Genomic DNA, 27,919 nt, shown 5'->3' with positions numbered 1-27,919 from the left:
TTTGTTTGAAATTCATTGCCCATTGAAACATTCCATGCTAAGAGTACCATTTTCCTCTATGTCTACTAGTGTAGAACATTCTACCAGTAGGCAAAGGGCAAACTAAAATACTATGGCTCTATGAGATAGAGGAGGTGAATGACATAAAATTAATGCACTCATTTTATGACACTTGAATTTCAGCATGAGTGAGAATTCTGTGATAATCTGACTGACTTCATTACCATGAGATATGAAGGTTGCTGCCGTACTCATGAATGAAGCATATGCTTTTCATTTCTATGATCAATAATAAAAACAGTAATTTCTGGGAAAATGGTAAACTGAATAAACAGACCGTGTATGTCTGCTGCAGACTTTGAAGTACAGTTTGACCTCACACAAAGATTTCTTTGTAGTACTCAAGAGCCACTGAAACTTCAGATTAATTTATGCTTCATAAGTGCAGAATACAAAAATCGAATCTCTTCAAGGGCGGAAGGACCTGACAGTAGCCTTTTGAAAAGACAGTCTAAACAATGAATTAGTGATGTGAATAGGTAGAGCCATAAAATATAAAGAAATAAAAAGTACTTATGCGTAGGAAGTAAACTAATCACTAAGAGCTACTCATATCCCTCATGCAGATTCACAAACCTAAGGGAATCACAAAGGAATTATAGGTTCCTTTGAAAGATTTGCAATTGACTCTATTCAAAATAGAATATAGCTTTTGCAGGATGGAAATTCTAACTTTTTTGTGCTCTCTTTTGTGCTCTCTATAGGCTTTTCTAGACAACAGGCTCACTGACACTAACAAATGTATTCATGTATTCATTTATTTCTACCAGAAAGAAATTAATTTTAATCCTAATTCTATGAATAATTGAGGCAGAGAGTTACTGAACTGTCCAAATTTGCACAGGAATTCTTACAGCAAAGTCAAAATCTGACTTATGGACCCTGTTGCGTGACCTTTCCTTTTAATTTTGAAAAGGAAATTTGGTTTCTTCTTTTTTTTCTCAAATACACCAGATCCATAAATGTTTTGTCTAAAAAATTTGTCTAGTTTTGGGCAAAGCTTGTGAAAATAATGCCAACTTCTTGCAAGGGAGAAATAATGCTATACATTTTGTTTGGATCATTCCATTAGGGATTCTGAATTTATATACATGATATAACTTTGGAATAAATTAATACCTTTTTCAAAAATACAAAACTACTGTTCCAATGTAAAGCTTCTTTATGATGAAGGTAACAGTAAGATCTCCTAGCTACTTACATGAATGTAAAGGAGCCTTACAAATATTTTTGTTATAACTTTCATTTGATTCCGTACTGCTGAGCACCAAATTAGAGGGCAGGCATATGAGTTACACAATATAGGCAGATCATGTGAGCAAAGTCTCCATGGAAACTGCCTAACTTGTATTTTTATTTAATTAGAGTTGTCCATTGCTTCTCCAAATGAAATTTATTTTAAATTCATATGCCAGTCATTTTTTAAATTGTTTATGACTTTTTATCCATCATTTAATGAGGTCTCTAGTAGGCTGTATTTTAGCAGAGAGTTTATTTAACAATTGAGTTTATAAACAAGATGTTTATTTGACAGCTCAGATTATTCAACATTCTTAACATCCTCAGGACTTATTTTCTATGCAGTATCTACCCATTGTTATCACTTGTATATTCTTAACCTTGTGAATTTTCAAACCCAGGAACAATTATTTGAGAGTATCTACATGAGTATATTCACTCATTTTTGCTTACTGTGACATAATTGGGAAAAAATCATATGAACATGCAATCAAATAAAAAGTGCAAACAAGAAGAAATACACAAAATGCATGTATTTGTTAAATGGAGCATTGAAATAGGCAAAACAGCGTGTCTGTTGTAAGCTGAATCACAAAAACCAGCTTACCTGGTACAGGGATTGAGGTGCTTTAAGGAAAGTCTGAGTTGGTTCAAACTTACAGGAATGTCTGCCTGAGGATACGAGGAACATGAACTGATGTGAGTTATTTAGAAGTCATCAATCCTCAGTTGTGCACTATAGAAACATGGTCTGCAATTCCTGATATTGTCTTTCTCTGAAGAATTGCTGGTTGAACATATACAGAGAGGCTATGGAGTACTCCTTTTGCTGTTTTTTTGAGGTGTCTATATTTGTAGCACACATAGATGGTAAGAAAGAGTACAGTAGAAAGCTGTATATACTCAAACAGCTTTCACTTTTTCCACCAGAAAATATGGATAATAAGGCAAAAACATTTTTTAAATATTTAAAGATAGTTATCATGTACTTACATGAAATAGATTACTGTGATATTTTGTATCCTACCTATCCTCACCTAATAATTGTGTATTCTCAACCCAATCTTGTACCTTAAGGCAGTGTTACTGACACAGTTTTCCACATGCAGGTCGATGTTAAAAATATCTGAGCTAGATGCCGGGTCCAAATTAATTTGTATGCCAGCATGACAACAGCGCAATGCAGAGGTGACAAGTTGCAGTTCTGAAAGCAGTATATACTCAGGCAGTATATACTCAGGCAATGCAGATTTCTGTGCACCTCATTGCAGTCATACAGCATAGACATGTCATCTGAGCTTGAATACTTGTCCAAAATTGCAGAAGTTTTCTTTGGCACAAAAGTAAATGTTATTGATAGGAGAAAGTCACCATCGAAGCATCATCAGAGTTCAAAATTGCAGAATTGAAATGGTTGTGAATAAAGGGTAAAGACAGTGGCCTGAGAATCACAAGTGGCATTGTTATCATCAGAGGTGGGAAGTGCTATAGGTACAACTAGAAGACTGACAATAATGATTCTTCCTGGAATAAATACATTAAGGCTAAAAGGCAGTAGAATTCAATGTGACTAAGCTAAGCTGAAAAGAACAATGTAAGAGATGTTATAAAAAAAAGCATTTATGAATATTATGACACTAGTGATTTGAAAATGTCTGGCAAAATTAAAAAAAAAAAAAGTAGAAGAATACTAGAACAACTGGCAAAGAGGAATAGATACTGCAGACAGCACCCCAACACCTTCACGGCATCAAAACCAAATGGTAATAGGTATCATTGACTGGATTTAAAAAATACTGGAGAGTTTATAACTGGATATACAAAAATATCAGAGTTATTTAATAGCTACTTTGTTTCTGTCTTTTCAGAAGAAGAGGGTGGCGATCTGCTCAAGTCGAGCTTCAGTTTTCCAGGGACGCCAGAGGAGGAGCTAGGTACAGACACCATCTCTTAGATAACTTTACTGCTTGTCCATCCAGAGGTGGGGTGTGGAGGCAGGAGGCTGCTCTGTGGTACAGCTTTTCTCCAGCCACAAAGCCCACAGTGTTAATGACAGGCAGTGTTAATGAGAGTGGCCAAAAACTCTCAGTCCAATCCTGCTGGGAATTTCTTACCTGCTATATAAGGTTAGAGAATCAAAAGCAGAAAAGCATCAGATTTGGGTAACATCCAGGTGACCAGGAATTCAAAAGAAGGTGTTCAAGGAAATTATCAACTTTCCTTCTTTTGTCTTTTTCTTCTCATCTCACCTCTTAAAGAACATAATAATTGCAGAAAGAGTTTTCGATATTATCTTTTAATTGAAAAAAAAATAACAGAAGCAAGAAGAAAACAGAAACTCATAGAGCCCATTAGTAAAACTTTGATACCTCTTTCTCATTAAGCTAGTAGGAAAAAGACCCACTGGCTTTAGTGTGGCCAGATTTATACCTTTTAGATTGTGCAAAATGGTGTTTCTGTTTTATGTGAAATCCATCAAGGTATTGATTTATATGCAATTACTTTATGTGGTTATGGAAAGTAGTTTCTGTGTGTTTGCTAGTTAAAACTCCCTTTACTCAAAGTGAGCATACTTGTATTTCAGAAATTAGTGTAACAGTAATTTTTTCCTTTTAGGCGTATGTTCCTGTTAATACATCACAACAGTTTATTTTGTGCTTTTAGGATATTTTTATATTTGACAAGAATATTATAAATTCTTAACCTGACCTGTTACATATTGATAGGAAGATAAATCATAGCTGATATATTAAGGAAAAAAAACCCAAAGAGTTTCAACAAGTAGAATAAATTAATGCAGGAAGTATCATGTCTACATAATCTCTTAGAACAGGATTTTCTAAAACAAATAGTTTTAGAATAGTTACACTCAAGTCAGGGAGTTCCATAAATATTCAGTGTAAAAACACCTGTATTGGATATTGTTTGCCCACTTAATACTAAAAAACAGGTGAAAAAAGGCTGTGGGATAAGTTCCAAAGATCAGACAGAAGGATGTGTTAAGGAAGAGAGTGAAGAACCTTCAGGCAGTTTCTGCCTTAATTTAAATAGTCTAAGAGGGAAGATATGGTTTTAACATGATGCTCCCTAGGAAACTCAGAAGTGAATCCTATGGAGAAGTCATGTAATAAGATTAAATTAAGCTGAAATGAAAAATTAATTAAGCTGAAAGAAAGTAGATTTTGATTAGATATTAGGGAAAAAATCTTTACTATGAAGGTGCTCAGACACTGGAACAGGTTGCCCAGAGAATCTGTGGATGTTCCATCACTGGAAGTGTTCAAGGTCAGGTTAGATGGGGCTTTGAGTAACCTGGTCTAGTGGAGGGTGTCACTGTCCATGGCAGGGGGTTGGAACTAGATGATCTTTAAGGTCCCTTCCAACCCAAACCGTTCCATGGTTCTGTGATTGTATGAATGAGCACATCTCTCGGCCTTCTTGGATATTTGGGGTTCTTTTGCTCTTCTGTCCCATTTCACAGCACACAGGAAGGAGTTCAGATGTCCTGGGATAGAATTCTTCTCATCTAACAGTTGGAAAATAATTCAGATATAGATGTCTAAGCTGTAGATATCTGGACTTCCTTTAGAGTCACTGAAGAGTGATAGATTTTTCTAGGACGTAGCAGATTTGGTCTACTTTAGAAGCCTAATGTAGGGTGAGATGACTCATGCCCTAGAAGTATGTCAAAATTGTTCTCCTTCCCATTTGGTTGAGAAAGAACTGCAGAATTTTGGAAGCCAGAGTAAATGATGTGTAAGTCAATAGCATTAAATGTCAGGTGTCTACAAGAGTAAGTACACTCATATGAAACAGGCAATCAAAGATTAACACATAGACATGTGCTAAACTGATCAATCATCCAGCATCCTGATTAGAAAGATGATGGGGGATTAGTCAACAGAAATGAGGAACAAGAAAGTAAAAAACAAGAATAAAATTGCAACCAGACTACCAAGAAACTAAGCTGCTTTCAAAAACTTCAGCTATTTATGGCTAGAGGACTGAAAAAAAAAAAAAAATGCCAAAAGCAAGGAAAGATCTGTCCTTGCTTCTAAATTTTGGGTCCCTATTGGAGTCCTCTGAAACTAAGTACCAAACATCTCTAGCTAATGAATGGAGAGAAGTATCTCAGAAGGAAATCCTGTCCTCCTGACTTAGCTGCCAAACTGTAGAGGGACAAAATAGGTGGACTGGATGGCATCAGTAGTGTAAAAACATATGATGTCCCATTTTCTCTTAGAGAGAATCACTGTAAAACAAGGAGCATACTGTGGAAGATGGAAATTGGGAAGACTTGTAAAAGCTTTGGGATAACCAGTTAATTTCAGTGTAGGCAAGCTCTGCAGTTACAGCTGTGCTAGTGATGAACACCTCTACAAACAGCTGGGACACATTTGTCTGTCCTCTGGTGTTGTGCTCTGTTACTTGAAGATTTGAGTTCAAATCCAGGAACTGAATGTAATATTAGTAAAAAAAATAGAAACTATTAGATCTTTCTCAGGCTCCAATTTTTCTTGCTATTGTACTTGTATAAAGTTAAATATTCAGTGGAGAGAAATCTGAATCTGCGTGGGTACTCTAATCACTGGGCTGTGGAAATGGGCACACTCTCTCTATATATATATCCCAATGACTATGTAATTATTTTGTATTAAGAGCCTCAGGCTGAAGGACTGCTTAGAGACATTCGTTCCTGGAAAAAAAAAAAAAAAACACAGAAAGGGCTTTCCTTGCGAAATAAAATAATTGCCCCAACTCAAGGCAGAGTAGAGATGATATTCTTTAAGGTAGCTCTAACTGCAGGGCCATTCATTATTCTAGACTCTCACTATCCCAAGGAGCTTCAAGTTACTATCTCTTTGGTACTGAAAAATCTCTGCCTCCAGGCCCTTATTTGTAGAACGGGTTTAATATTTCCTAGTGAGGTTTCCGGGCTTTGGTGGGGATTAATTAAAGTTTGCACAGTATCTCACCAGAGTGAATATGCTGAATAGTCACTAAATAATATTATTAATACAATGATCCACTGCCTTAATTGGAAAAAGGTATCAAGGGGTGGGACTGATCTCAAGTCTTTTACATTATTGATTCTATAAAAGACCTCATTAGTTAGAACATGCAGAAATACAATGGATTCCTTCAAAGAAAAAGCTTACCCACCATTCATAGTCTGCTCTTAAGAACATATTTCATAGCTTTTCTGTTACCATTTATTTGTTAACAGAGTTCAGGGTGATAAGTATTGTCATGGTTACAAGATTCACACTCACACCAAAAATTCCTGTTCTTTTCATTAGGAATATCTCAAATAAGCACCCTGATAAAGGTAGGAAGGCATGGTGGTAGGAGCAAGAGATCTGACATGCGTGATATCAAGCAGCTCACCCTAAGTCTCATGGAAACTGGAGTTCTTCCAATTCCAAGCTTTCTTTCAGCTGGTGTTATAAAATATGAATAGTGACTATGTGTTAGAAAATAAATGTCACAAAACTAATCTTTTTTATGCAAACTGGAAACTTCTCACTGTCTAATTTACCTTAGGTATATATAGGGTAAATCAATAATTTGCTTTGGGTGTCAAAAACAAGTAGTGCAATCTTAACGAGATATGTGGGAAAACTGCCATGTTCAAATGGCGTTCAGATAGTAAAACAAACATGAACAGGGAAGATAGGATGAACTTTTCTTTAAATACAGATTTTAATAGGTAGTACATGCACAGAGTAAAAAGGGAAAAATAAATTATTGCAAATTATTTAAACTTCTTTTTATAGGTAAGGAAAACATTTATTTTACACAAGTTTAACACTTGGCAGCTTCTTATGTTAAGCAAAGGGAATTCACACTAAAGGCTTTTTGTTTCAGTAAATTACTGCTTCCTTTTCAGGAAAGGATATTGAGTTGGTGTTAAGAAAAAGGTGAAAATTTATGAAACAGGTTGCAGTTACTAATAATGCTTTTAACCTGCCCCACTTGCAAAGTAAACTGTAAGAGTGTTTAAGGGCAGGTTACAAAAATGTATTTTTTTTTCACGGTTGATGCAGTCGTGCTTTTGATTAATTGGTACAGTTCAAGTGTCAGACAGTAACTTACGATTATTCAATCACTGTTGATTGCATGATCATGCCTTTGTGACCTTATGTGTTGAAAGGAAGAAAGGATGTAGGCGTTCTCGAAATAAAAAATAAATAAAGGCCTGACTTTCCCATCTGTCTGTCTGTCATCCATCCCTCCCCAGTGCAGTCGGTGTCTGAACACTTTGCACTTCTCATGGGATTTAGCTTCATAGAACAGGCACAACAGGAAATTTTCCCAAGGACAGACAAGGGGTTGGCAGTGGGTGCTTGGCTCTCCCCCGTGCCAGATCCCCCCAGAGCATCCAGGGATGGTTAAAGAGCTGTAGACTTTGACTGGAGCTGGTGGGACTTCAGACAGACGCAGGGCTTGATCACAGAATAAACTGCTGCAGTGACACTTCTCCCTGTAATTAGCAGGCACAGTAACAAATACTTTATTTGAAAATCTTACATGAGCACTATCCCAGAGACCGTTTCCCTGCTTTCTGACACTAACCCTTAGAAGTACAGAAGTTACCTCTATTCTTGTAATATGGGGAATTGAGATAGGGAGTCTACAAGAGATACCCACAAAGCTTTATTTTAAGCCAGTGCGGCAAGATCAAGCCTCTCCGTGGCCACTGTCATCACTTCCCATGGCCTTATCCTGGACCATACAAAATAAATCGTAGCTAGACAGGAAATCTTGGCTGCAGATTTCCCAAATTAATCCTCTAACCAGAGGATTGTTTTTCTTCCATATAATAAGAATATGTAGACAGGTGGTTTGGTATGGAGATAGAAGTCTTTTAAACTTAAAGGAAGTTTTAAATATGAGATGCCCCAAAATGTCACTGTTGTATTTGCTTATTGTGACTAGCCAAACAGGTAGTGAAAAAATAGTCCTTTTTTGTTAATTCTGTCATACCTCTAAATATTTCCACTTCACATGCTTCTTTTTCCTGTACCCAGAAACTAGTAGAAGTAGTGTAGAAGTTTACTGATGTGATGATTTAAACCACAGAAAATGTTAATGAAATAATGGGGAATGTTTTTCAGAAAATAAATTTTTAAATTTAAATTCCTTTTAGTTATGCTTGAGAGCTTATCCTGTGAATTACTCTCAGTCATAGAATAAAATCATATCATATGGCCTAAGCATCACATAAAATCATGCTAACTATCCTGCATTTTAATTATAGGCTGTTGGCAACAAATGCTTACTAACAATCTGCAGACCAGAAGCTATTTCTAAAAATTAAATACCTCTTAATGTCAGATAACTCTGCAAAAATCCCATTAGGCCAAAGGTCAGTTCACAAACGGGAGAATATATTTGTAAGGATGAAAGATTAAACAAATAGGTTATTTGTTATGAATTATTCATCCATTTCTACTGCAGAATATGAAGAGGCATTTGTTACTTTGCCAAGGAGGAAATATTCTTGATCTAAATGATATATGCATTCTGACAGTACTGAGGAGGCAAGTTCGGTTGCAGAGGAAATACATTTTTTCCAAATTGGGAAGCTTCATCCTGTTGTTGGATCGCATCTGGACTACTAATCCCAGTGTCTGCACTGTATCAATGAAAGACCTTTCCAAGGAGGAGAGAGAAAGAGAAGTGGGGAGAAGGTGAAAAATAGCTTTGGTTAAGTTTCACAAATGGGATGTGGGATGCTAGTAAAGGAGGGACATTTTTCTCTCCCTCATGCCCTACTGACCTCCATCGCACCTGGGTGCATATTTTACCCACAGTATTTACTTTCTCATAGAACATGCAGCAGTTGCAGTGGAGATGAGAGACTGACTCATCCGACTGCTTCGCTGTGACTGCCTTCTTCATCGTCTGTCTTCACTGTATGGTCTCCTTTCAAAAGGATAAAATGTGCAGCCCTTTAAATATATTCCCATGATGGGCATCTTAAATGGTGTGGTCTCCATTTACCAAGAAAAACATTACCATGCTCTACCTTCTCACTCCTTATAGGCTGCTTAGGCTCTATGGAGAGTAGGACAATTTGTATTGGCACAACCAGGGTGGTTGGGGGTACTTCCAGCATGGAGGTACATGACCACGGCTGTCTCCCACGGTGCTGGCCACACAGGTCACTGATTCAGTTTGTCTTCCTAAGGGAATTTGCACTAGTGTAACTAGTGCAGCAGGATAAACACCAAGAAACAATGCAAATACAGCCCATGCTTTTAGTGGTGAGTTCAGTTGTCACATTTCACCATGAATTTCTTGTGCAATTCTGTTCAGTTTTTCCATCTTTTTATAGTCATTTCTCTTCATAAATAATCAGACAGCAGCATACCCTGTCTCAAAGTTGCCAAGGGTGTGGGTACTTATACCACCACCTTGTCCCAGGAGCAGGGTTCGTGGTTTGACCTATCACTACCGCATGGAAACTCTGACTGCTATTAGTTGTAGGAAAAGGCAATTAATATTTGCAATGTTTCTCATAGACCCAAAACAGAACTCAGACAGGCAGAAAAGAGACAGCACCCTGATTTGGAAAATTCCCAGTCTGAGGGTTATAGAAAGAGGGAGATTTTCTGCCTGTTACTATGACAACAGGTTTAAAAGGAAACTTGTCATCAGGCTGCTATTTCTTCCTGCACCCCATAGGAAAAACAGGATGAGACCTTCTCCATCTCAGTGGGTTGAGCTGAGCAGAAAAGTTCACAATACAATGACAAAACAGCAAGAGGCAGCACCAAGGGTGTACAGCTGAGCAGATAATGATGAACTCCAAAAAGGAAAAGAAATAATTGTTTTGGGTCAGACCAAGGCTGAAACTCTAAAATTTTTGGTGAATGAAAAGGCAGCAAAGAACTGATGCTGAAGCAAACAGAAAATTAAATAATTTTCTTCAGTTCTGACAATTTAAAAGCTGTATTGAATGATTTTTATTTTTTTAAAGGGGATTTTGAAATAGAAAAGTATTTTAGATTGACAATAGTGGCAATAATCAGTGCTTTTGAGAGTTAATGCTTAGAGTATTTCTTTCTCAGAAGAGCACTCTGTAAAATAAGCAAAATCTTTAAAGTATATCGAGCTTTTAAAGAAATAATAAAAGTCACTTTAGAAAGAATGTATGATAGGTAATTTTGCTTGGACATAGAAACATTAGTTCTTGCAGTCCTCTCAATATTACAGAGGATGGTAAACTTCCTCCGTGATGTAGCACCATAAATAAAGGAGAAATTCAGAGGAATTACAGAAACACTGTTCAAAAACACCAAAATCATTCAAGGAAGAAGTTCATAAATATCATAATTTCTTTTGTTTGATTTTCAATTAAGAATTAATGATAAGTATTTCTTATTAGAAAAGAAACCCTCGAGATTTGGTAGTTCCATTTATGTGAATGTTTAGTCCATGTGGTTTGGATCCTTGGGATTAAATCTTGAGCATTGTGCTATCAATGGCAGTATTTCAGCAGAACTGATTTCATCCTTCCACGTCATCAACTGGGGCCCCTTCCAGGCTTCTAACACATTTATTCCAGTTGAGCATGAATAATGCTTTCTGTAAAATACAGCCCCAACTAGAGGTGATCCTCCTCAAGTGACACCAGGATTCATTGGTAAAGTGACCAAGCAATTTTCTCAGCAAATGTTTAGAATTAATCCCAACCCCAGTGAAGTTAATGGGAGATTTGTCATGGTCATCAGTGTGACAAGGATTTCTCTTTTACTTCAAGTCATGTGTAGATTCCTGTGTATATCTTTAGGCTGTACTGTCTATTAATTTGGCTTTCTTTAATTGCTGAGAAAATTGTTTCAGTTTTAATGACATCAAGGGAAACCTATTGTCTCCTGTATTTGACCTAGTAACTGCAAGGAGCAAAATTTTCTCCTTTAGGAAAAGGAGTCCGGAAGGCCAGACACAATAAGCAACAAAAGAAGTTTAATGGTGCTGAACTAGCTTTTCTTCTCTGTGTTTGGAAAGTTATAAACAATTTTCTTATAAGCAATTGTTTAATGATATTCACATAGTGAAGCCCTGGTTGACTTGACTCCATATAGCTATATTTCTGCAGAAGGAAGCTTACGTGCTAGTCAGTTTAGGTCAGTCTAATCCTGATACTTTATATTTTTTCAACAGCTTTACAGATCATACAGATTCTGTGAAAAAATTTCAGTCATAAATCATTTAATGGACTTACCTCTGTCACAGCACTGTTGACAAGGTGAATACTAGCAATGTACTTCAAACTTGAAAAGCACTGTGAAGCTCTGTGTGCCACATACCAATCAATACTAGGACAGCATACACTTCAAGGCAATGGAAATTAATTTTTTCACGATCATGAGGACTCCCTGCATCCCTTCACTCAGCCCCTGGAGCTTCTTGCAAATCCTTTATTGCCTCTCATAGATTTCTGTCCTGTCCTTAGTTACAACATGGGCACAAAATTGTGCCTCTCATCCTTCCCATACGGTCCAAGTGCTTCCACCCATAAGATGTGAGATGTCATCATTCCTCAAATACCATTTCCACATTTCCCTTTTTTCACATAGGGCATGCCCCATTCTCCATACCAGGCAGTGCTTTAAAGCAGGGTAACCCTGCTTTAACATGTCCCTGGTCACAGCTTTCCCCAGTGATCAGAGTTCTGTGTGCTTTTTTTCCTCCCAGTATATTTGTACTGTGTCCTCTGAAATTCAGTGCTCCCATCTCCTACCCCATCACCTCAAAGATCCCATTCTCACTCATCGACAGTTATTCTGCACTCCTTTTACTGTATTCCCTTTTAGCTGATTATTCTTACTTATCTTAGAACTAAATCCTCTGGGATGTTGGATTGCCAGTCTACTAATCTGTAGTTGAAAGATGGATGGAGCAGAAGTCACACAATTGTTGTGCAGAACAATATGATTGAGTGCCATCAAATATTTGTAGACATCTGCATCAGTGCTCCAAACTGGCTGTGTGGAATAAATGGAAGCACTCCACGTGCTCCTTAGTCCCTTTGTGTTTTCTGACTTTGCTCCAAATTGGTGTGTTCTGGTCACTGATGCTGTTTTAGGAATATAATTTGCATATCCATTTTTATCTAATATGGGAGTTATAGAACCATCTTACCCTTAGTCATTATTCATCATGTGGTTCCACTGAATTAGCTTGGGCTGTCAAATCATTTTCCATATTTTGGCATTAGACATGTGGCTCAGATCACCTAAATTTATGTAATTATGATGTATTTTTCTGCCTCAGAACTTGTCATCCACAGATTTCATTGTAGTCAGCAGAGATAAATATGTACATGAAGGGTGGTATTCATCTGACATTCTTTAGGTATGTACTTCATGCCAGTTTCCCACACTCCAAAATAAAACTACATCCAGACAGCATATTTGTAACGATCTTTGGCCCATATTATTTTTGAAACCATATCTATATGTTGAAGAGTTCAATTTACCTAGTATGAAACTACGATGGCAACAGTTTAACTGTGTGGACTGATCACATCCTGTTGCTCTGTTTAGTCTACTAGCATAGATACAGCCATAGGTGCCTACCACAAGGACCACTCAGGATTCTGAATAGAGAGGTATTTAATTTTCAGGCATAAGTGTCAGAACACGACCAGAATCACCGTGCAGCCCATGGCTAGTGTTTGACAGCCTTGAGCATTTTGGAGTTTGGCTTTAGGTCCTCAGAACTGCCCACTTCTCTCTTTTGGCTGTGCAGGAAGACTGGGTGTATAAAGTACCCTTGTTGCAATAGTCCTGAGAGAGCAAATATTACCTATTTGGGGGGGGATATTAGCCCTCAATGTTCAGTATTTCAAGTAAGCAGCCTGAGATGTTAGATAGGAATTCACAGATAGATGAATGCACTGCATGCAGTGCAAATGCATCAACTCAGTGTAATGGAAAATACGTTATCTCCTGAAGCTGGAGGTTAAAGTCAGGTAGTTACCTCATTCCTAATTTTATGTAAATTTTATACAAGGTGCTATGTGCTACATAGGTTGGAAATCTTATGAGACCAGAATAACAGCATAAGGCATTTCCAGAATTTCTTCCTTGCACTTGGCAGGTTAGTCATTCTTCTCAATCCTTGGAAGTATTCTTTTTAAAGGTTAGACTAAAACAGAGAAAAATACTACAACAAGTTAACGAGGAAACAGTGCTCATCTAATGATACTTAACACAGTCCTTGGGCTGACAATCTCTAGATAAAGCATTTTATGTATTAATTTTAATACTTAAAATGTACTTATTTGATTAATATACTTGTTTTTACAGTATTTAATATCTGTATTGGTTATAGGTTATACTGTGAGTATTATTTTTTCATAATATGTTGCAACAGTAGTTGAACTGTGTGAAACAGAGCAAGGCAGCAGTCCCATTTTCTACACCACATCTTTTTGAAAGCTGGGTTAGGTATCTCTTTTCAGCAATGCATTTTATTGGTTACACTAACAGAAAAGAGCTATTTCTTTTCCAATGAAAAGAAACATCCACAGATGTTTCAGATGGGTAAGCAGTTTACCAATGGGCTCATAAGGTTAAAGCAATCTACGTTAATTTTTCAATAGAAAAAGAAGTGCTTTGCAATAAATAAATAAATAAATGAACAAATAAAAGCAAAAATCAGGCACCATTTAGTAGTTCCAGAAATTATTGTTATGCTCTGAAAGCTTGCTTTCAATACATAACATACAATAAGACTTGTACAAAAAGATTTGTGGAGATAGGCACTTCTGAATGTCAGAGAGGTTTCCAGTGGTTTTACACTGATTTTCTTTAGCAGTGTGGTGGGTTGGCCCTGGCTGGATGCCAGGTGCCCACCAAAGCCCACCTTCCCTTCTTCCTGGGCTCAACTTAACTCCTGAATACTCTACCTTCTCCCCACCAGTGGTCCAGGGGGACGGGGAATGAGAGTTGTGGTCAGTTCACCACACGTTGTCTCTGCCACTCTTTCCTCCTCACACTCTTCCCCTGTTCCAGTGTGAGGTCTCTCTCATGGGAGACAGTCCTCCACAAACTAAGAAAAATTGTGACCAGTCCCTGAAGACAGGCAAATGAACATCTGCTTGGAGTAAGAAAGCAACTCTTCTAGCATCAGAAAGTTCAGAAGAAAATACAGGGGAAAAAAGCAGGAAAGGACATGGCATAACAGGGAAATAGTTTAAATAGACAGGAAGGGATCCCATCTGTCAAGGTTAAAGGTTGACATATCTGTACAGTAAGCTCTGAAAAGAAGAGCTTTAGGGGATTATCAGGATTTTGAAATTACTGGATTCTCTCTGACGTAACAACCCATGTCTTGGTCTAGGTTCCCCCACAGTCTTCATGTATTATCTGACTATCCATTGTACTATCTCACTATCCAAGTTGATGGAAAGACTCCATTTTGCTCTGATGAAACTTTAAAAAAGCCATTCCTGTGCTCACATATAATATATTTTTTCTGTGTTCCTATTCCTCTGTCTGCTTCAGGTTACATTTATTTGTTCTTCTGCATCCCACCAGTTCTTTGATTCTGATGGTGGCACTTTCTTTAAGGGACCAGACATTAATAGTCTCAATTACTTTTATGTTTTTAAAGTGATTACTCTAAGAAAACTTAAGAGCTGCAGAAAGAAAAAAAAAAACCACCAAACCAAAAACAAAGAAATAAACAAAAAAACTCCCAAAAAGCTTCTATGTTGTTCTAGATATTATTAAAGGCTGTTTATGACTATGGTAGTCCTGGGGTAACGGTTGGACTTGATGATCTTAAAGGTCTTTTCCAACCTATTTGATTCTATGATTCTATGATTCTATGATCTTCAAGACAGACTAAAATTCCAGTCCAATCTGCAATTATTGGATTAATCTGGCATTATTTTGTTATACCAAAATCTTAAATTTATTCTTAAAGGATTGAGAAAAGAACATTACTGTAGCTCTACGAATTTTTATGAATCAGCTGAGCTATGGTCATTGACCAAAGACACACTTTTGCCCCCTTGCAAATGCTAGAAAAGCATGTTAGCTTAATTGAATTTTAAGCTAGCCCATTTTTCTTTGTGTTTCTGGCAGGCTAAGAGCTAGCGCATGGTCAATTACACTGGTCTGGTATGATACAGTAATTCATTCATCCGTTGCTCATCTGCTTCTTTGAGCCCTGAAACAGGCCTCCTGAAGAAAGTTAACTAAATAGTACAAAGCACAGGTGCCTTGATAAATTTATATATTATAATGCAAAATTTTGAAGATTTTCAGAGGGTTTGTAAGAAGAAGTCATGGTGCCTAGGACATAGAACAGGTTTGATGTCCCAAGCAGAGCCCAATCCTAATGCGAGTGATGAATGTAGATGATGCATGTGTAAGAAATTTGGGAATTTCTCTAGCATCACTTTACCCTCTATGGCAGATTTAAGAGGGGAAAATTACTTTTGGAAAATGCCCCCTTCTTCATTCAGTTTTTAATTATTTTGATTATGCTTATTAAATGCCTATAGCAGTTTCTAACTACTGTGTTTCAAACAAAAAAAAAAAAATCAGACATTCCATGTGGCACATAAAATGCTATAAGGCTGTCAAAGCAACGTTCAGAAAACTCTATTTTTCTGTAGTTGCATCACAGGGAGTCATGAGGGGTGGAAAAGCTGTTGTTAGATTATCCATTGCAGTCCAATCTAATCATGATGTCTCATATACCTAGGGATGCAATAGGATGAAAATGTTTAAAGCCTTCTGGGCTGTGTTTGATGCTGTATGAAGCCTAAAGAAGGGACTAGCAGTTCCATGCAAGAGAGTTTCTTATTTGTGTGTGACTCTTTCTTTTGTTCTGGATCTCTGCCATGCTCTTCCTTTTTTTTTTTTTAAATGCCTTGACAGGATGTAGTACGAGAGTTCCTTCATTCATAGATGTGCAAGATAGTGATGAAAAGGCCCAAGGTTGACTCTCATTGTGCTGTCAGTTTGACAGAAGAGCCTCCTTCCACCTCCCTCTGGCCCATTCCACTATAAAAATGAAAATCAGCAAATCCACAAACACTTTGGAAACGTTGCCTGTATTCCAGTTTCCTTTTCTGTAAAAGGAGGATAGTGCCTTCCACATTTCCTGGGGTTGTAAGAACTGATGCAGTAATCTCTGTCAGGTGCTTTGGGTACCCTTTATGGAAAACACAGACTAAGTTCAACATATGGACCATTATTATTCCCTTGATAATGTTTGGTAATATACTGAGTTAAGTACCATTAATTACAGTGCTACTTATGTGGCTGAATCCCAATGCACTGTTATAATTTACTGCCTTATCTATATATAGCTATACTTTTAATTGGATAATCAAAATTATGTTATTTCAGAGTAGCAGTTTATTTCCTTTTGTAACTACATTTATGGGGGGTATTATAATCCAAGTAGTACAACAGACTGAGTAATCAGTACTTATAATTTTTTATTTTAATGTGAAAATAGCCAAGAATTAAGTTAAAGAAACTGGTATAAAAACAAAACAGAAGCAAAAAAGGAGATACGTACACACACATCAGTTTCACACCATGGTAAAATCTGGAGGTGGCATTTGGACCCTTAAATCCATTTTTTACTTTTGTGTGGCAGAATTATGCCTAGGATGAAGAATACTTTATTTATTAGTTTAATACTACATTCATTTTAAAACATTATGTGGAGCTCTGTTGAAATTAGGGTGTAATAAAATTATCTAAGCATCTTCCACTATAGGAAATTTAGAGCATTTAGGTTGTAAGATTGCTGATGCTGAAGACTTGCAACAAATTGCATTCTGTACTGAAGGTATCATGGCATAACACTTATTAGTCGAATAAAACTAAAGAAATATGGATATTGATATGTTTCATGACCAACTCCATTGAGCCTTTACCAGCAGTAGGAATATGATTTAGGGGAGTTTTGTCATGTGTTTAGAAAACCCTCAAAGTGCTGTTGGCTACTGTGTTATCCCTACAGGCTGGTCTCCAGTGTCCAGTTATGTTGTTATATATAACAAGTACATATGCTCTGGTTTCAATTCTAGTTGAAGCCTTCAACTTCCTCATATTGAGCACCTGTGCAGGATTATTTAGATTCTTTAGAGCAAATTTGCAGAAAAACTCTTCTGAGTGGGTTGTATAAACACTTACACATCTGTCTGATTCTCTAAAAGATTGTCTTGCATCCTATTTCTTTGTCTGCTTTTGAAATGTTGCTTAAATAAGCTGAAATTGAAAAAGGAAGGTGAATATGAAAATCAAATTGAAGCATTTCTGCGTTTTTTAATTTTCTGTTTGTAGCATTTGACAGCTGCAAGGAATTGTATGAGAGAAAAAAATCAAAGGCTTGGGTATCAAAATCTTTGCTTACAAGCTACTCTTATTTAGTAATCGTGCTTGCTTAATAACCACAACTTGGAGCACATGATCCACAGGAACAAATAATTGAGTATATAAAAACTTGTAGCTTATACCTAAAGATGTGGTTTTTATATCATGAATAATATAGAGTCTTTAAACAAATATTTTGTAATTTGGACATGAAAAGGAAAAAAACTGCCTGATAGAGACCTTAAATATATGGGGAATAGCAATAATACCTCTGGACTAAGGATAAATGATGTTCAAATAGTATGAAATGCTTATTCATGTTTAGTGATATAAAAATAAAGCTTCATTTCAGTATGTTCATATTCTTTTTCTCTTTGCTGTTTATTATTTATGCTTATGAACAGTGAACTAAAGCTGAAATTCACTTAAGAAAATGAAGTTCAGTTTGTGATACGAAAATGGCTCCATGGAGAAAGGAAACATTCAGGTTAGGATACCCAACTGAGAAACCACAGAAATAGAAACTAGACCCATGTAACTTCAATGACTAACCACAAAGCTTGACATATGAATTCCAAATATCAAATAATAAACTGAATACTTGAATGTATCCATTAAATCTATTTGAGTGCATTTTCATAATGAATAGCTTCATAAAATGTAGAACTCCTAGCAAACAATTTTGCAAACAGAAAGGAGGCTGCATTCACCCCATAATTTGCTCGTAGTGAGCGATTTTAACCAGTTTTAAAATGGTGAATGTAATTCCATGAATAGTCAGACTTTCCATCAAGCTCATAGAGAAAAAATATTTGGTTTTGCAATATTCTTAGATTTTGCAAGTTGATCTTTTAATCAGATATGTAATGTAGGTTTTATGTGTTCTCCTGACAGACCAGCAGTACTCATGGTCACCTTCTCAGCACTTCAATGAAGAAAGATACTCTCCTGCTCCGAGGAATATGAAAGGATTATCTGGTAGTCGCAACCAACCACAGTTATGTTCAGCTCATACCTGTGGCTTAGCATCCCCTGAAGATTGTGAACACACCCACGACCATATTCACCATGGGCAGGAACCAAGGCAATCATATCTTCTCAGCCCCACAGAGAGTTGCCCGATGGACCACCATCGTTGCTCGCCACGCAGCTCCATTCATTCTGAATGCATGATGATGCCCATGGTAATGGGCGATCACATGTCAAGTAGCACTTTCCCCAGAATGCACTACAGCTCACATTACGACTCCAGAGACGACTGCGCCATGTCTCACGGTAACCCTAAAATTAACCGTATTCCTGCAAACCTTTTGGACCAATTTGAGAAACAGCTTCCTCTTCACCGGGATGGGTTTCACACTTTACAGTACCAGAGGACCTCAACAGCTGCGGAACAACGCAGTGAGAGTCCAGGAAGAATACGCCATCTCGTTCATTCAGTCCAGAAACTTTTTACTAAATCTCATTCTCTGGAAGGATCATCCAAGGGCAACGTTAATGGAACAAAGGGAGACAGTCGAGGGGATGACCACCATCACGGGCACCATTCCAAGCATAGCAAAAGGAGTAAAAGTAAGGAGCGAAAACCAGAAAGCAAGCATAAATCTGGAATGAGCAGCTGGTGGAGCTCTGATGATAATTTGGACAGCGATAGCACTTACCGAACCCCTAGTGTGGTAAATAGGCACCATGCAGATCATATATCCCATTGCTATCCTGAGGCACTCCAGGGGCATTTCGGGGATCTCTCATTGAAGACTTCCAAAAGTAACAATGATGTGAAGTGTTCAGCTTGTGAAGGGCTAGCTATGACCCCTGATGGTAAATATATGAAAAGGAGTTCTTGGTCCACGCTTACAGTAAGTCAGGCTAAAGAAGCATATCGCAAATCATCACTGAACTTAGATAAGCCTCTGGTTCATCAGGAAATCAAACCTTCCTTGAGGCCATGCCATTACCTTCAGGTAAGAGGAAGATTTTCTTAAGATTTGTAATGAAAAAGGATCACAGTTTATGCCATAGTTGTCAAAAAAAATACAAGGATAATCTGTGTATCTCTCAAGTAGTATCTCTATGGCTCACCTAATGCATATATTCCATGAAAGTGAGAAAACTAACTTTTGTCTTTGCTTATAGGGCACAGATCAGAAACTATAAAACTGCTGTGATATAAATTAGTTTAAAGTCAGTGGATATGTTTTCATCTTTGGAGTTCACACTGAACATCTTGATAAAATCCATGTATCAGAGTAAAAAGGGGCAGTTCTCCCAGCAGTCTGCAGGCTAGAAAAAGTGTTTTGGATACATCTGTGAATGAGCAATCTTAAAAACAGCCTGTGTGGAATACCGGTTTTGTGTTTATTCCTTTTGTCCATGTTTTTGTTAAGTTACAGGAGAATGGGCGTACTGGTGTGTTCAGTTGCTTTACTGTGAGGATGACTACTCACAAACTTCTTTTTAGTGACTGGGTCACCCAAGATCATATTGAACTGAGCCTCTTTTGAGACCATACTATAAGCTATCCTTGTTAAAAGTTACATGGGTACTTTAGGGAGACAAATATTTCAGACCTGGCACTCAGACTATTTGTGGTGATGTTCAGCACACTTGTTTTCCTTAGCAGCAACCAAGAAGCTCCCTCTTTCTCCTACATTTAAACTTTTATACCTGCTGCTTGCTGCCATTTGCCACCCTAAAGTAATACTAATTATGATGCTGTATCATGATCTGGATCGTAAAGTGATATGGGTTTAAAAAAATGGCTTCCAAAATACTTTTTGTAGACATTTACATCGCTTACATGGCCTAGGTCCAGCACAGTGCCATGACATGTGACATTAGCATGTCAGGGTGTACAGAGAACTGCAGTAGGAGAAGAGCAGAAAGGAGTGAGTAGCTGGGATGATAACTTCTTCATCAAGCTTTACTGCTGGAAAAAACCTAATATACAAATTTTCACTTAGGTATTTTTACCAAGTACAGCCTGCAAAGCCCACATTGTTCTGAGTACCTCCTCTTTTATTTCTTTCTAAGGAACTTGTCATTCTTCAGAGCTTAACTGATTCTCACATTAACATTGGAAGCCTCCACTCCAGATTTATGCATTTAGAGATTTTCAGTTCCTGTGGGCTCTGCAGAAACCAGCAAACACAGACTAGCGACAACCATTGTATGTAGGGTTCTCTCCCTTCTGAGCTATAGGGGTCCAACAGTAACGAGACACACTTGAAGACCCAGATCTTTTCAAATGCATATGCAGATATCCAGGATCAATCTTCCCTACTGAAACATGGAAAGTTCCTTCTTGCAGAGAAAGGAAAATGAAATTGTAACCCTCATAGCATTACCATGCAAATTGATTCCAATTTCACCTGGCAGCTGTGATATTTTATCATATCCAAGTAAAGTTATCATGTGTCTAAACCAACCTGCACTTCCCTGGGAATTTTAAATCTAACTCAACAAGACGAAACTGAAAGTGCATCTTATGCAGACTTTCACTTGCATCTGTGTTCTAAAACCACATGTACAGCTCCGACATTGAAGAGAAGGCTAGCTTTTTCCTTACCATGACATACTCCTACACAGACAGCTCTGGTTCCTCTACCTCTCTGCCAAGTTTTGTGCTTTTCTTCTCATCATGTTTTACTGTTTCTTCTTCCTCCCTCTTTACATCTCATTTTGACTTGCAGAACCACTGGGTTTCACTTTTCATGGGCCACCTTCTTACTCCCAACGTGTATCACATCCTCAAGTGAATGTGAAACACTGAATTCACAAACTAACCTGGTTATTGCTAAGCTTTAGATCAAGCCCAGTGGCAAGCCTAGGGAGCACATTATTGACAGAGCCAATGTTTTATGCTTTTTGTGAATTGGGATGAGTATAGAAAGGGATTTTCATCCAGTAATGAGGAATGTTTATCCACTGATAGGTTCATTCATCTTAGAATCTAGGAGAAGTGAATTTAAATTTTTACTGAGACTTTATGATCTTTGCTTTTAAGCCCCTTTACAACTAGGATGGTAGCCATTCCGTATTCACAGGGATCCTATAATGGAAATTTTTTAAGACTTGAGTGCTCAGTTACTACCATAAAGAATCTATAGTCCTGTTCAAAGCAATAATACCAGGAATTCTGTAACAGGAATAGTCTCATTACAAAATAATAAAATAAAATATATGTTCTGCAAAATCTGAATATGCCATTCAGACCATAGATATCCTTCAGGTGGCTTATTCACTCGCCCAAGGTCAGCAAACAAATTAAAGGGACCCCACTCTGTCAATGTCATAACTAAATGCTTAGTTTTGAAACTTCTACTTTGAGGGATGCTATGCTGTCACACTGTAGTCATTAAGACCAGAGATATAAGTTTCATTATTAACTCTGCCATGAACTTTCTCTCTGACCCAGGAAATGTAATTTGTTAATCGCTGCACACTTCAATTACTCTATCTGCAAAACTGAGGAGGGATATTTAACTTTTCTTATGGCAATGTAAGAAGCATCAACTAGGAAAGGTAAAGAAACATGTCAGGATCCCAGATAGTTAGTATAGTTTACTAGCCAGGATAGTTTACTGCCTTGCTCCAGAATAACTGGCAATGAGAATTCAAGGGATTATGAAGTTGATTATGCAGCAGCAGATTTCCCTGAGGTGCACAACTGAGCAGATTAGTGTAAAACCCTAGGCCCTTCATAGGATCTCTGTGTTTATGGCATTATAACACATGATATTAAAAGACATTTCTCCCAAGTGATGTCAGCTATATATTTTTGAATTCTTTTTAAAGCAAAGAAATTATAGTCCTTATATATGAATACACAAATATGAACCATAATAATAAAAATTCATTTACTATGTGTATATATTAATAGTATAAATGTGTAATATATATATGGCTTTTATTCTGTTACCTTGTTATATAGAATCATAGAATGGTTTGGGTTGGAAAGGACCTTAAGGTCATCTAGTTCCAACCCCCCTGCCATGGACAGGGACACCACACACTAAACCATGTCACCTATATGAGGATTCAATGTACCCAACTCACTTTTCTATCTCCTCGTATCCTTCTTGATATTTTTACTTTCAAAGATCATATCAAATATTGCTACTTCTGTTTTCCACTGGAGAGTTTTGATAGATAGAGTCCCAAACTGGAAGACCATGGCAGTGTCTTAGGTGTGTGCTTGAGACCATGTTTTCTGTGTTGTGTTTCTGGGCTTCCATTTTGTCTTCTACAGTAATTACTGAGCTCCTTTTTCCTTAAAACTGAAACTCCGAAGAGTGAACAAAGGAAATTTCTTTCTAAGAAGGGAGCTTCTACCAAATGCAAAGATACCTGAAAACAGAAGATAGGAAAAGGGGTTTTGAAGTTGTCTGCACGTTATATGCTGAAGTCATGTCCTACAGTTGAAAGCAGATATTTCTTTAACCTGGTAAATCTGCAAATTCAGTCACTTTGAGCTCCTCTCTCACAGTTTTACATTCCCTGCTCATCCACAGACGGTCCTTGCAGCTGGGGAATCTCTTGGATGCGTAGTATGCTGTTGGAAGTTAGAGGTGATTCAGTCAGCATGCCTTGCTCCAGCATTCGTGTTCATCTAGCCCTGAAGTGGACTGTTTCAGAGAACTAATAGAAATAAAGCTGCATAAAATAGTGATTATTTTTCTCATCTAAAGCTTGGATCAGATTTGCACCACTCCTGTCACAGTGGAGGCGGTGGGAGCATACAGAAAGAAAGGAGAAGAGATGAGTGGGAAGCCTCTTTGGGCTCTAGCTCATTGTTAAATTAACTTAGCTGTAATGTGAACCAGACGGTCAACTAGCACCAGAAGAGTAGAGAGCAGTCACTTATAACTGTACACTAATAACATTTATCAGTTCTCATGAATGATTAGCAACAGGTTTTATGTATGAGCCTTTAATTTCTGTTTTGAATGCAGATAAATTGAGCTACAAATGCATTTCTGGGCACCAAACTCTTCTGTCATCTCACTCAGCAGGCAGAATAGCCTAAGTAGATCACACATGCACTAAAGCACGCTTTTGTAGAGTTTTAGCTATAGCAGCTGCTGCTGTTTTCCATGTCATTTTAATTTTAATATAAAATATGTTAAGAAAAAGATAAACGAGTTGTGAGATCTCTTCTGTCTTCATCAGCTGTTTTGGCTAATTAAGTTCAACACATATACAGTGCAATGACTTTGATTAATTTCATTCTGAGTACTAGTGAGGAGCAAAAATTTTTCAACATTAAAAAATGGATATGAACTAGATAACTGTGCTAAAATGATGAATGCAAAAGTGTAGCTTACAGTTTCCATAACTGAAATACCTGTTAAAGAAAAGTAATTCCTACAGTAAAGCCAAAAGACTGGCAAGAGCATAGCACTCACCATCACTGAAGTTCTGGAGCACAGTGCTACATGTCACTGATTAATATTCCTTCCTCAGCCATTCAACAGCCTGTGAAGCAGCAAGCAAGCAAGGTAAACATACCACAAGGTACAGTGAATGAATCAGCACTAAAATAACATGTTGTTCTAAAAATGGCTTCAGCCCACTCCTGTCTTCCTAGTGCATTTAAGTACTAGCGTCATCCTTTACAGCAGTGGAACTGTTGAGCATGTGGGTAATAATGTCAGCTGTGTACTCTAGAGAATGAAAGAAAAGTGCAAGAGTTGATCTCTTAAAAAAAGAAAAAGAAAAAAAGCAGTAGTTTCAGCAAGGCTCTTTGCTGGTTTAACTTATGCCTACGTGGAGGAGAGCTTTGAGGTCAAGCTAATGGATGGATAGGCATTAAGCTCTCAGTTACATTTTTCCAGGAACTCTGCTGGGGACAGGACAGATTCCCACAAACAAGACCATTGCCCTTGAAAGGCATGCTACTGCTTTGCTCTCTCCCTCTGGCTTGCAAGAATGGATGGATTTGAACTCAATGCACCTTTCTCAGCACTTCATCGTTGTGAAACTAGATTGTATCTGTTTGCTTGACATAAATCATAGAATCATAGAATGGTTTGGGTGAGAACAGACCTTAAAGATAAAACCCATATATGAACTACAGGAACTACATCCAATACTCTAACAACTGATGCATACTGTGGAGTTAGCCAGAGCTAGCAGAGTTTGGATACTAGCATCCAATTCACTAGCACCCACGCTGTCTTCACAATGATTTATGACCAGCCACCACTCCAGAATTAACTGGCTTATTTCCACTGCAGGAAAAGCTAGTATAGATAGCAGGGCAGCTGGGTGGTCTGCTCCTAAACCAGCATGGACACATGCTGTACCATTTTGATTTCTACAGCCTCTTACCGTCCCACAAGGATGTCTCAGCTAGTCCTGTGCCCTCCCACTCAGGAGCGGAGATGTGCAAGAGAGACCTGTAATGCCCAGACGATAAGGGAAATGATGGGACAGTTAATGCCCCACAGCCTATTCACAGTGTTAATGTCAGCCTGCAACTTCTGGTGTAGCATCTGGGGCCACTATGTGGAGTTATTCCCCAGGTCAGTAAGGGTGTAATCCTCCTATACAGAGCAGCAAGCTCACCCACTTGTTCCTCGTAATGCTCTCTCCCCCATCATATCTGAGATATCACACTTAGGATTTTAAGAACATTAAAAAAAAAGGAGTTAATACAACTGACACTTCCCTGTATTTACAGAATGCTATGGTTTTGTGTGTCAGAAAACCCAGAATACTTCTTAAATACCATCTCCAAGGAGAAAAGAAGGAGTGGAAAAAAAAGGAAGAAAATTAATACATTCAATGAATGATGGTGTAAAGCTCTGATCAAACAGTTGTCTCAGTTACTGGTATCTTAAATTACTGTGTTAATCAGTGACACAACAGTGTACTGCTCCCATGCCCATGTATGCTCATATTGACTGAAATTAATTGCTGAAGCTTTTTTCCAAACAAGAGTAGAAAGATTTCCAAGTTAGTATTTTCTAAAAGCTGCCAAAACAAGTCCCTATTACAGTTGAAATGTCAAAGCCCGGAGTAGAAAAGGGAGGCCGTGATCCCACTGCCCTTTAATCAGGGGGAATTGTCCTCCTTTATAACATTAGTACAGTGTGTTGCCAAATTGTTTTTCAACATTCACTTCACTGAAGCTGAAGGCTGACCTTTGCAATTGTTACTCAAAGGTGTCACTGGGTCTGAAGAAGTTTTCAGCCAGGAGTAACTTATTATTTTATACACTCAGGCCAGTCACATCTATCAAATAAGACTGCCAGGAAGGTGCACTCATGTCTATAACGACTGCAGGCTTGCTGCCTAGGGAAGACCCAGATCCTCTCCTGAGTGGTCTATGCCATTTTTTCTGCAAGGAAGTGACTGTAAAAATATTGAAGCATTTATAAATGTTGCTTTGACTTTCTTTTTGCCTTCTGGTTTTGGCCATCTCACAGTGCTGTGGCTAAAGGTTGTTTGTTAAAGTGAAGTTGCAGGCATGTTTAAATGGCTGAATGTCTGTATGGACAAGGTATTAATAATACTGCCCTAGTACTTCTGGCAGGGCAACTGGTCTTTTGAAAAGTGTGCAGATAGTTAAGTGTTACCTAGGAGCTAGACAGGGAAAAAATACTCATTTTACTCTGTAAGCTAAATAGAGTCATCTGGAGTTAACTATTCAAACCTTAGCGAATCATTAGTTAAGATGAGAACAATGAATGAAAGACAAATATATATATGTTATATAGCCTTCAAAATTATTTATGTTTTAAAGACATGCACTGGTTTTTCAGTAGTAGCCTTATAACAAATAGGAAAAAAAAAAAAAGATATCATTTCCTGCTTAGACTAAATAAGACACAGTTTAGTACAGGCCACCTTTTGGATTGGCCCTGGTATGCTGCATTTAGCCCTGTCTAGCCCTATAATACCTCTGCAACACTGGAGTCCTTGCTGCATCTGCAATCTCTGTGGTTTTAGAGGTGTTGTGCCTTGTAATTATGTTGGGACCACCTCTCCTTTCTTTAAGGGAATTTTTGTCTCTTACTCTATATTTCTGGGACCATGAATGGTCTGTGGGGTCTTGCCCCACGCACACAGGTAATGATAAGGTAACAACTCTGAAGTGTCTGCAGTGGTAAAGGCAAAGATATTTCCAGGGGGACCTACAGGTGATTTTGGCTGACAGGTCGTGCGATGTTGAGAGTCTAGTCTGAAGAGGCTGATGATACTTTATTTTTCCATTTCTGAAAATGGCAGGTAACGCTCCACCCCCGCCTCCCCAAGCAGGAGTGTCTGCCTGATGCACTCTGAGAGTCTTGTCTCCCCCAGCTTCATCAGTCACAAAAAACAGGCTATTTTTCTTCATTGTGCTGTGCAGATAGCTGGGCTCCATTCACTCTGCAAATGTGGTTCAGGCAATTCAGTTTACCTCTCCCAAAAGTATCACAGAATTACAGAATCATAGAATAGTTTGGGTTGGAAGGGACCTTCAAAGTTCATCTAGTCCAACCCCCCTGCAATGAGCTGGGACATTGTCAACTAGATCAGGTTGCCCAGAACCACATCCCGCCTGGCCTTGAATGTCTCCAGAGATGGCACATCTACCACCTTTCTGGGCAACCCGTGCCAGGATTTTACCACTCTCATTATAAAGAATTTTTTCTCACATCCAGCCTGATATGAGATCTCCCCGCTTTTAGTTTTAAACCACCACCTCTCATCCTGTCGCAACAGACCCTGCTAAAAATCTCTCCCCATCTTTCTTATAAGCCCTTTTTAAGAACTGAAAGGCCGCAATAAGATCTTCTGGAGTGTTCTCTTCTCCAGGCTGAACAACTCCAACTGTCTCAGCCTGTCTTCATAGGAGAGGTGCTCCAGCCCTCTGATCATTTTTGTGGCCCTCCTCTGGACCTCCTCCAACAGGTCTTTAGCCTTTTGATGCTTGGCTTTAACAGAATTTGCACTGTAGTTAAACTAATTCAATTTATAGTAAAAGATGTAAAGGAAAATGCAGCTATGAGCTGGCCCCAAAAAGGCAAAGAGATGGTTGAAAAAAACTGGGTACATGACTATGCCAAATTAATTGGCAAAAATGCCGCATTTTGTGGCAGGCAGGTTTTGGTCTTTGATGCTCCTGTGGACCTCCATTATTAAAAGAATTGCAACCTTATGCTACATCTATGCTATCAAACTGCATAGTGTCAGGACAGTTTCCTTAGCACTGCCTCCTGATCCTCTGTACTGTTATGTGGCTCAGCCTGTCTTGGGCACTGTTTTCACCC

At 38.0% G+C, this 27,919-nt stretch overlaps 1 protein-coding gene across 10 annotated transcripts in view; it reads left to right on the top strand.

Moving 5' to 3' along the window:
- DLGAP2 (DLG associated protein 2) overlaps nt 1-27,919 on the top strand; it is a 463,956-nt gene that overhangs the window by 352,961 nt on the left and 83,076 nt on the right. For 8 of the 10 annotated variants that reach the window (XR_003991947.1, XM_030490185.1, XM_030490183.1 and 5 more), the window contains 2 exons: nt 3,168-3,233; nt 18,555-19,624. Coding sequence is in view for 9 of the 10 variants with exons in the window: in XM_030490185.1 (XP_030346045.1) it covers nt 3,168-3,233; nt 18,555-19,624 (1,136 nt within the window). In the remaining variant the exon portion in view is untranslated. The remainder of the gene's footprint in view (nt 1-3,167; nt 3,234-18,554; nt 19,625-27,919) is intronic. The other 2 variants (XM_030490186.1, XM_030490190.1) reach the window with 1 other exon arrangement.

Source organism: Strigops habroptila, chromosome 6 (assembly GCF_004027225.2).
Source record: "Strigops habroptila isolate Jane chromosome 6, bStrHab1.2.pri, whole genome shotgun sequence".
In the NCBI taxonomy this organism is placed as follows: domain Eukaryota; kingdom Metazoa; phylum Chordata; class Aves; order Psittaciformes; family Psittacidae; genus Strigops; species Strigops habroptila.
The sequence above is the reverse complement of the archived record's forward strand: the minus strand, read 5'-3'. Positions and strand labels throughout refer to the sequence as shown.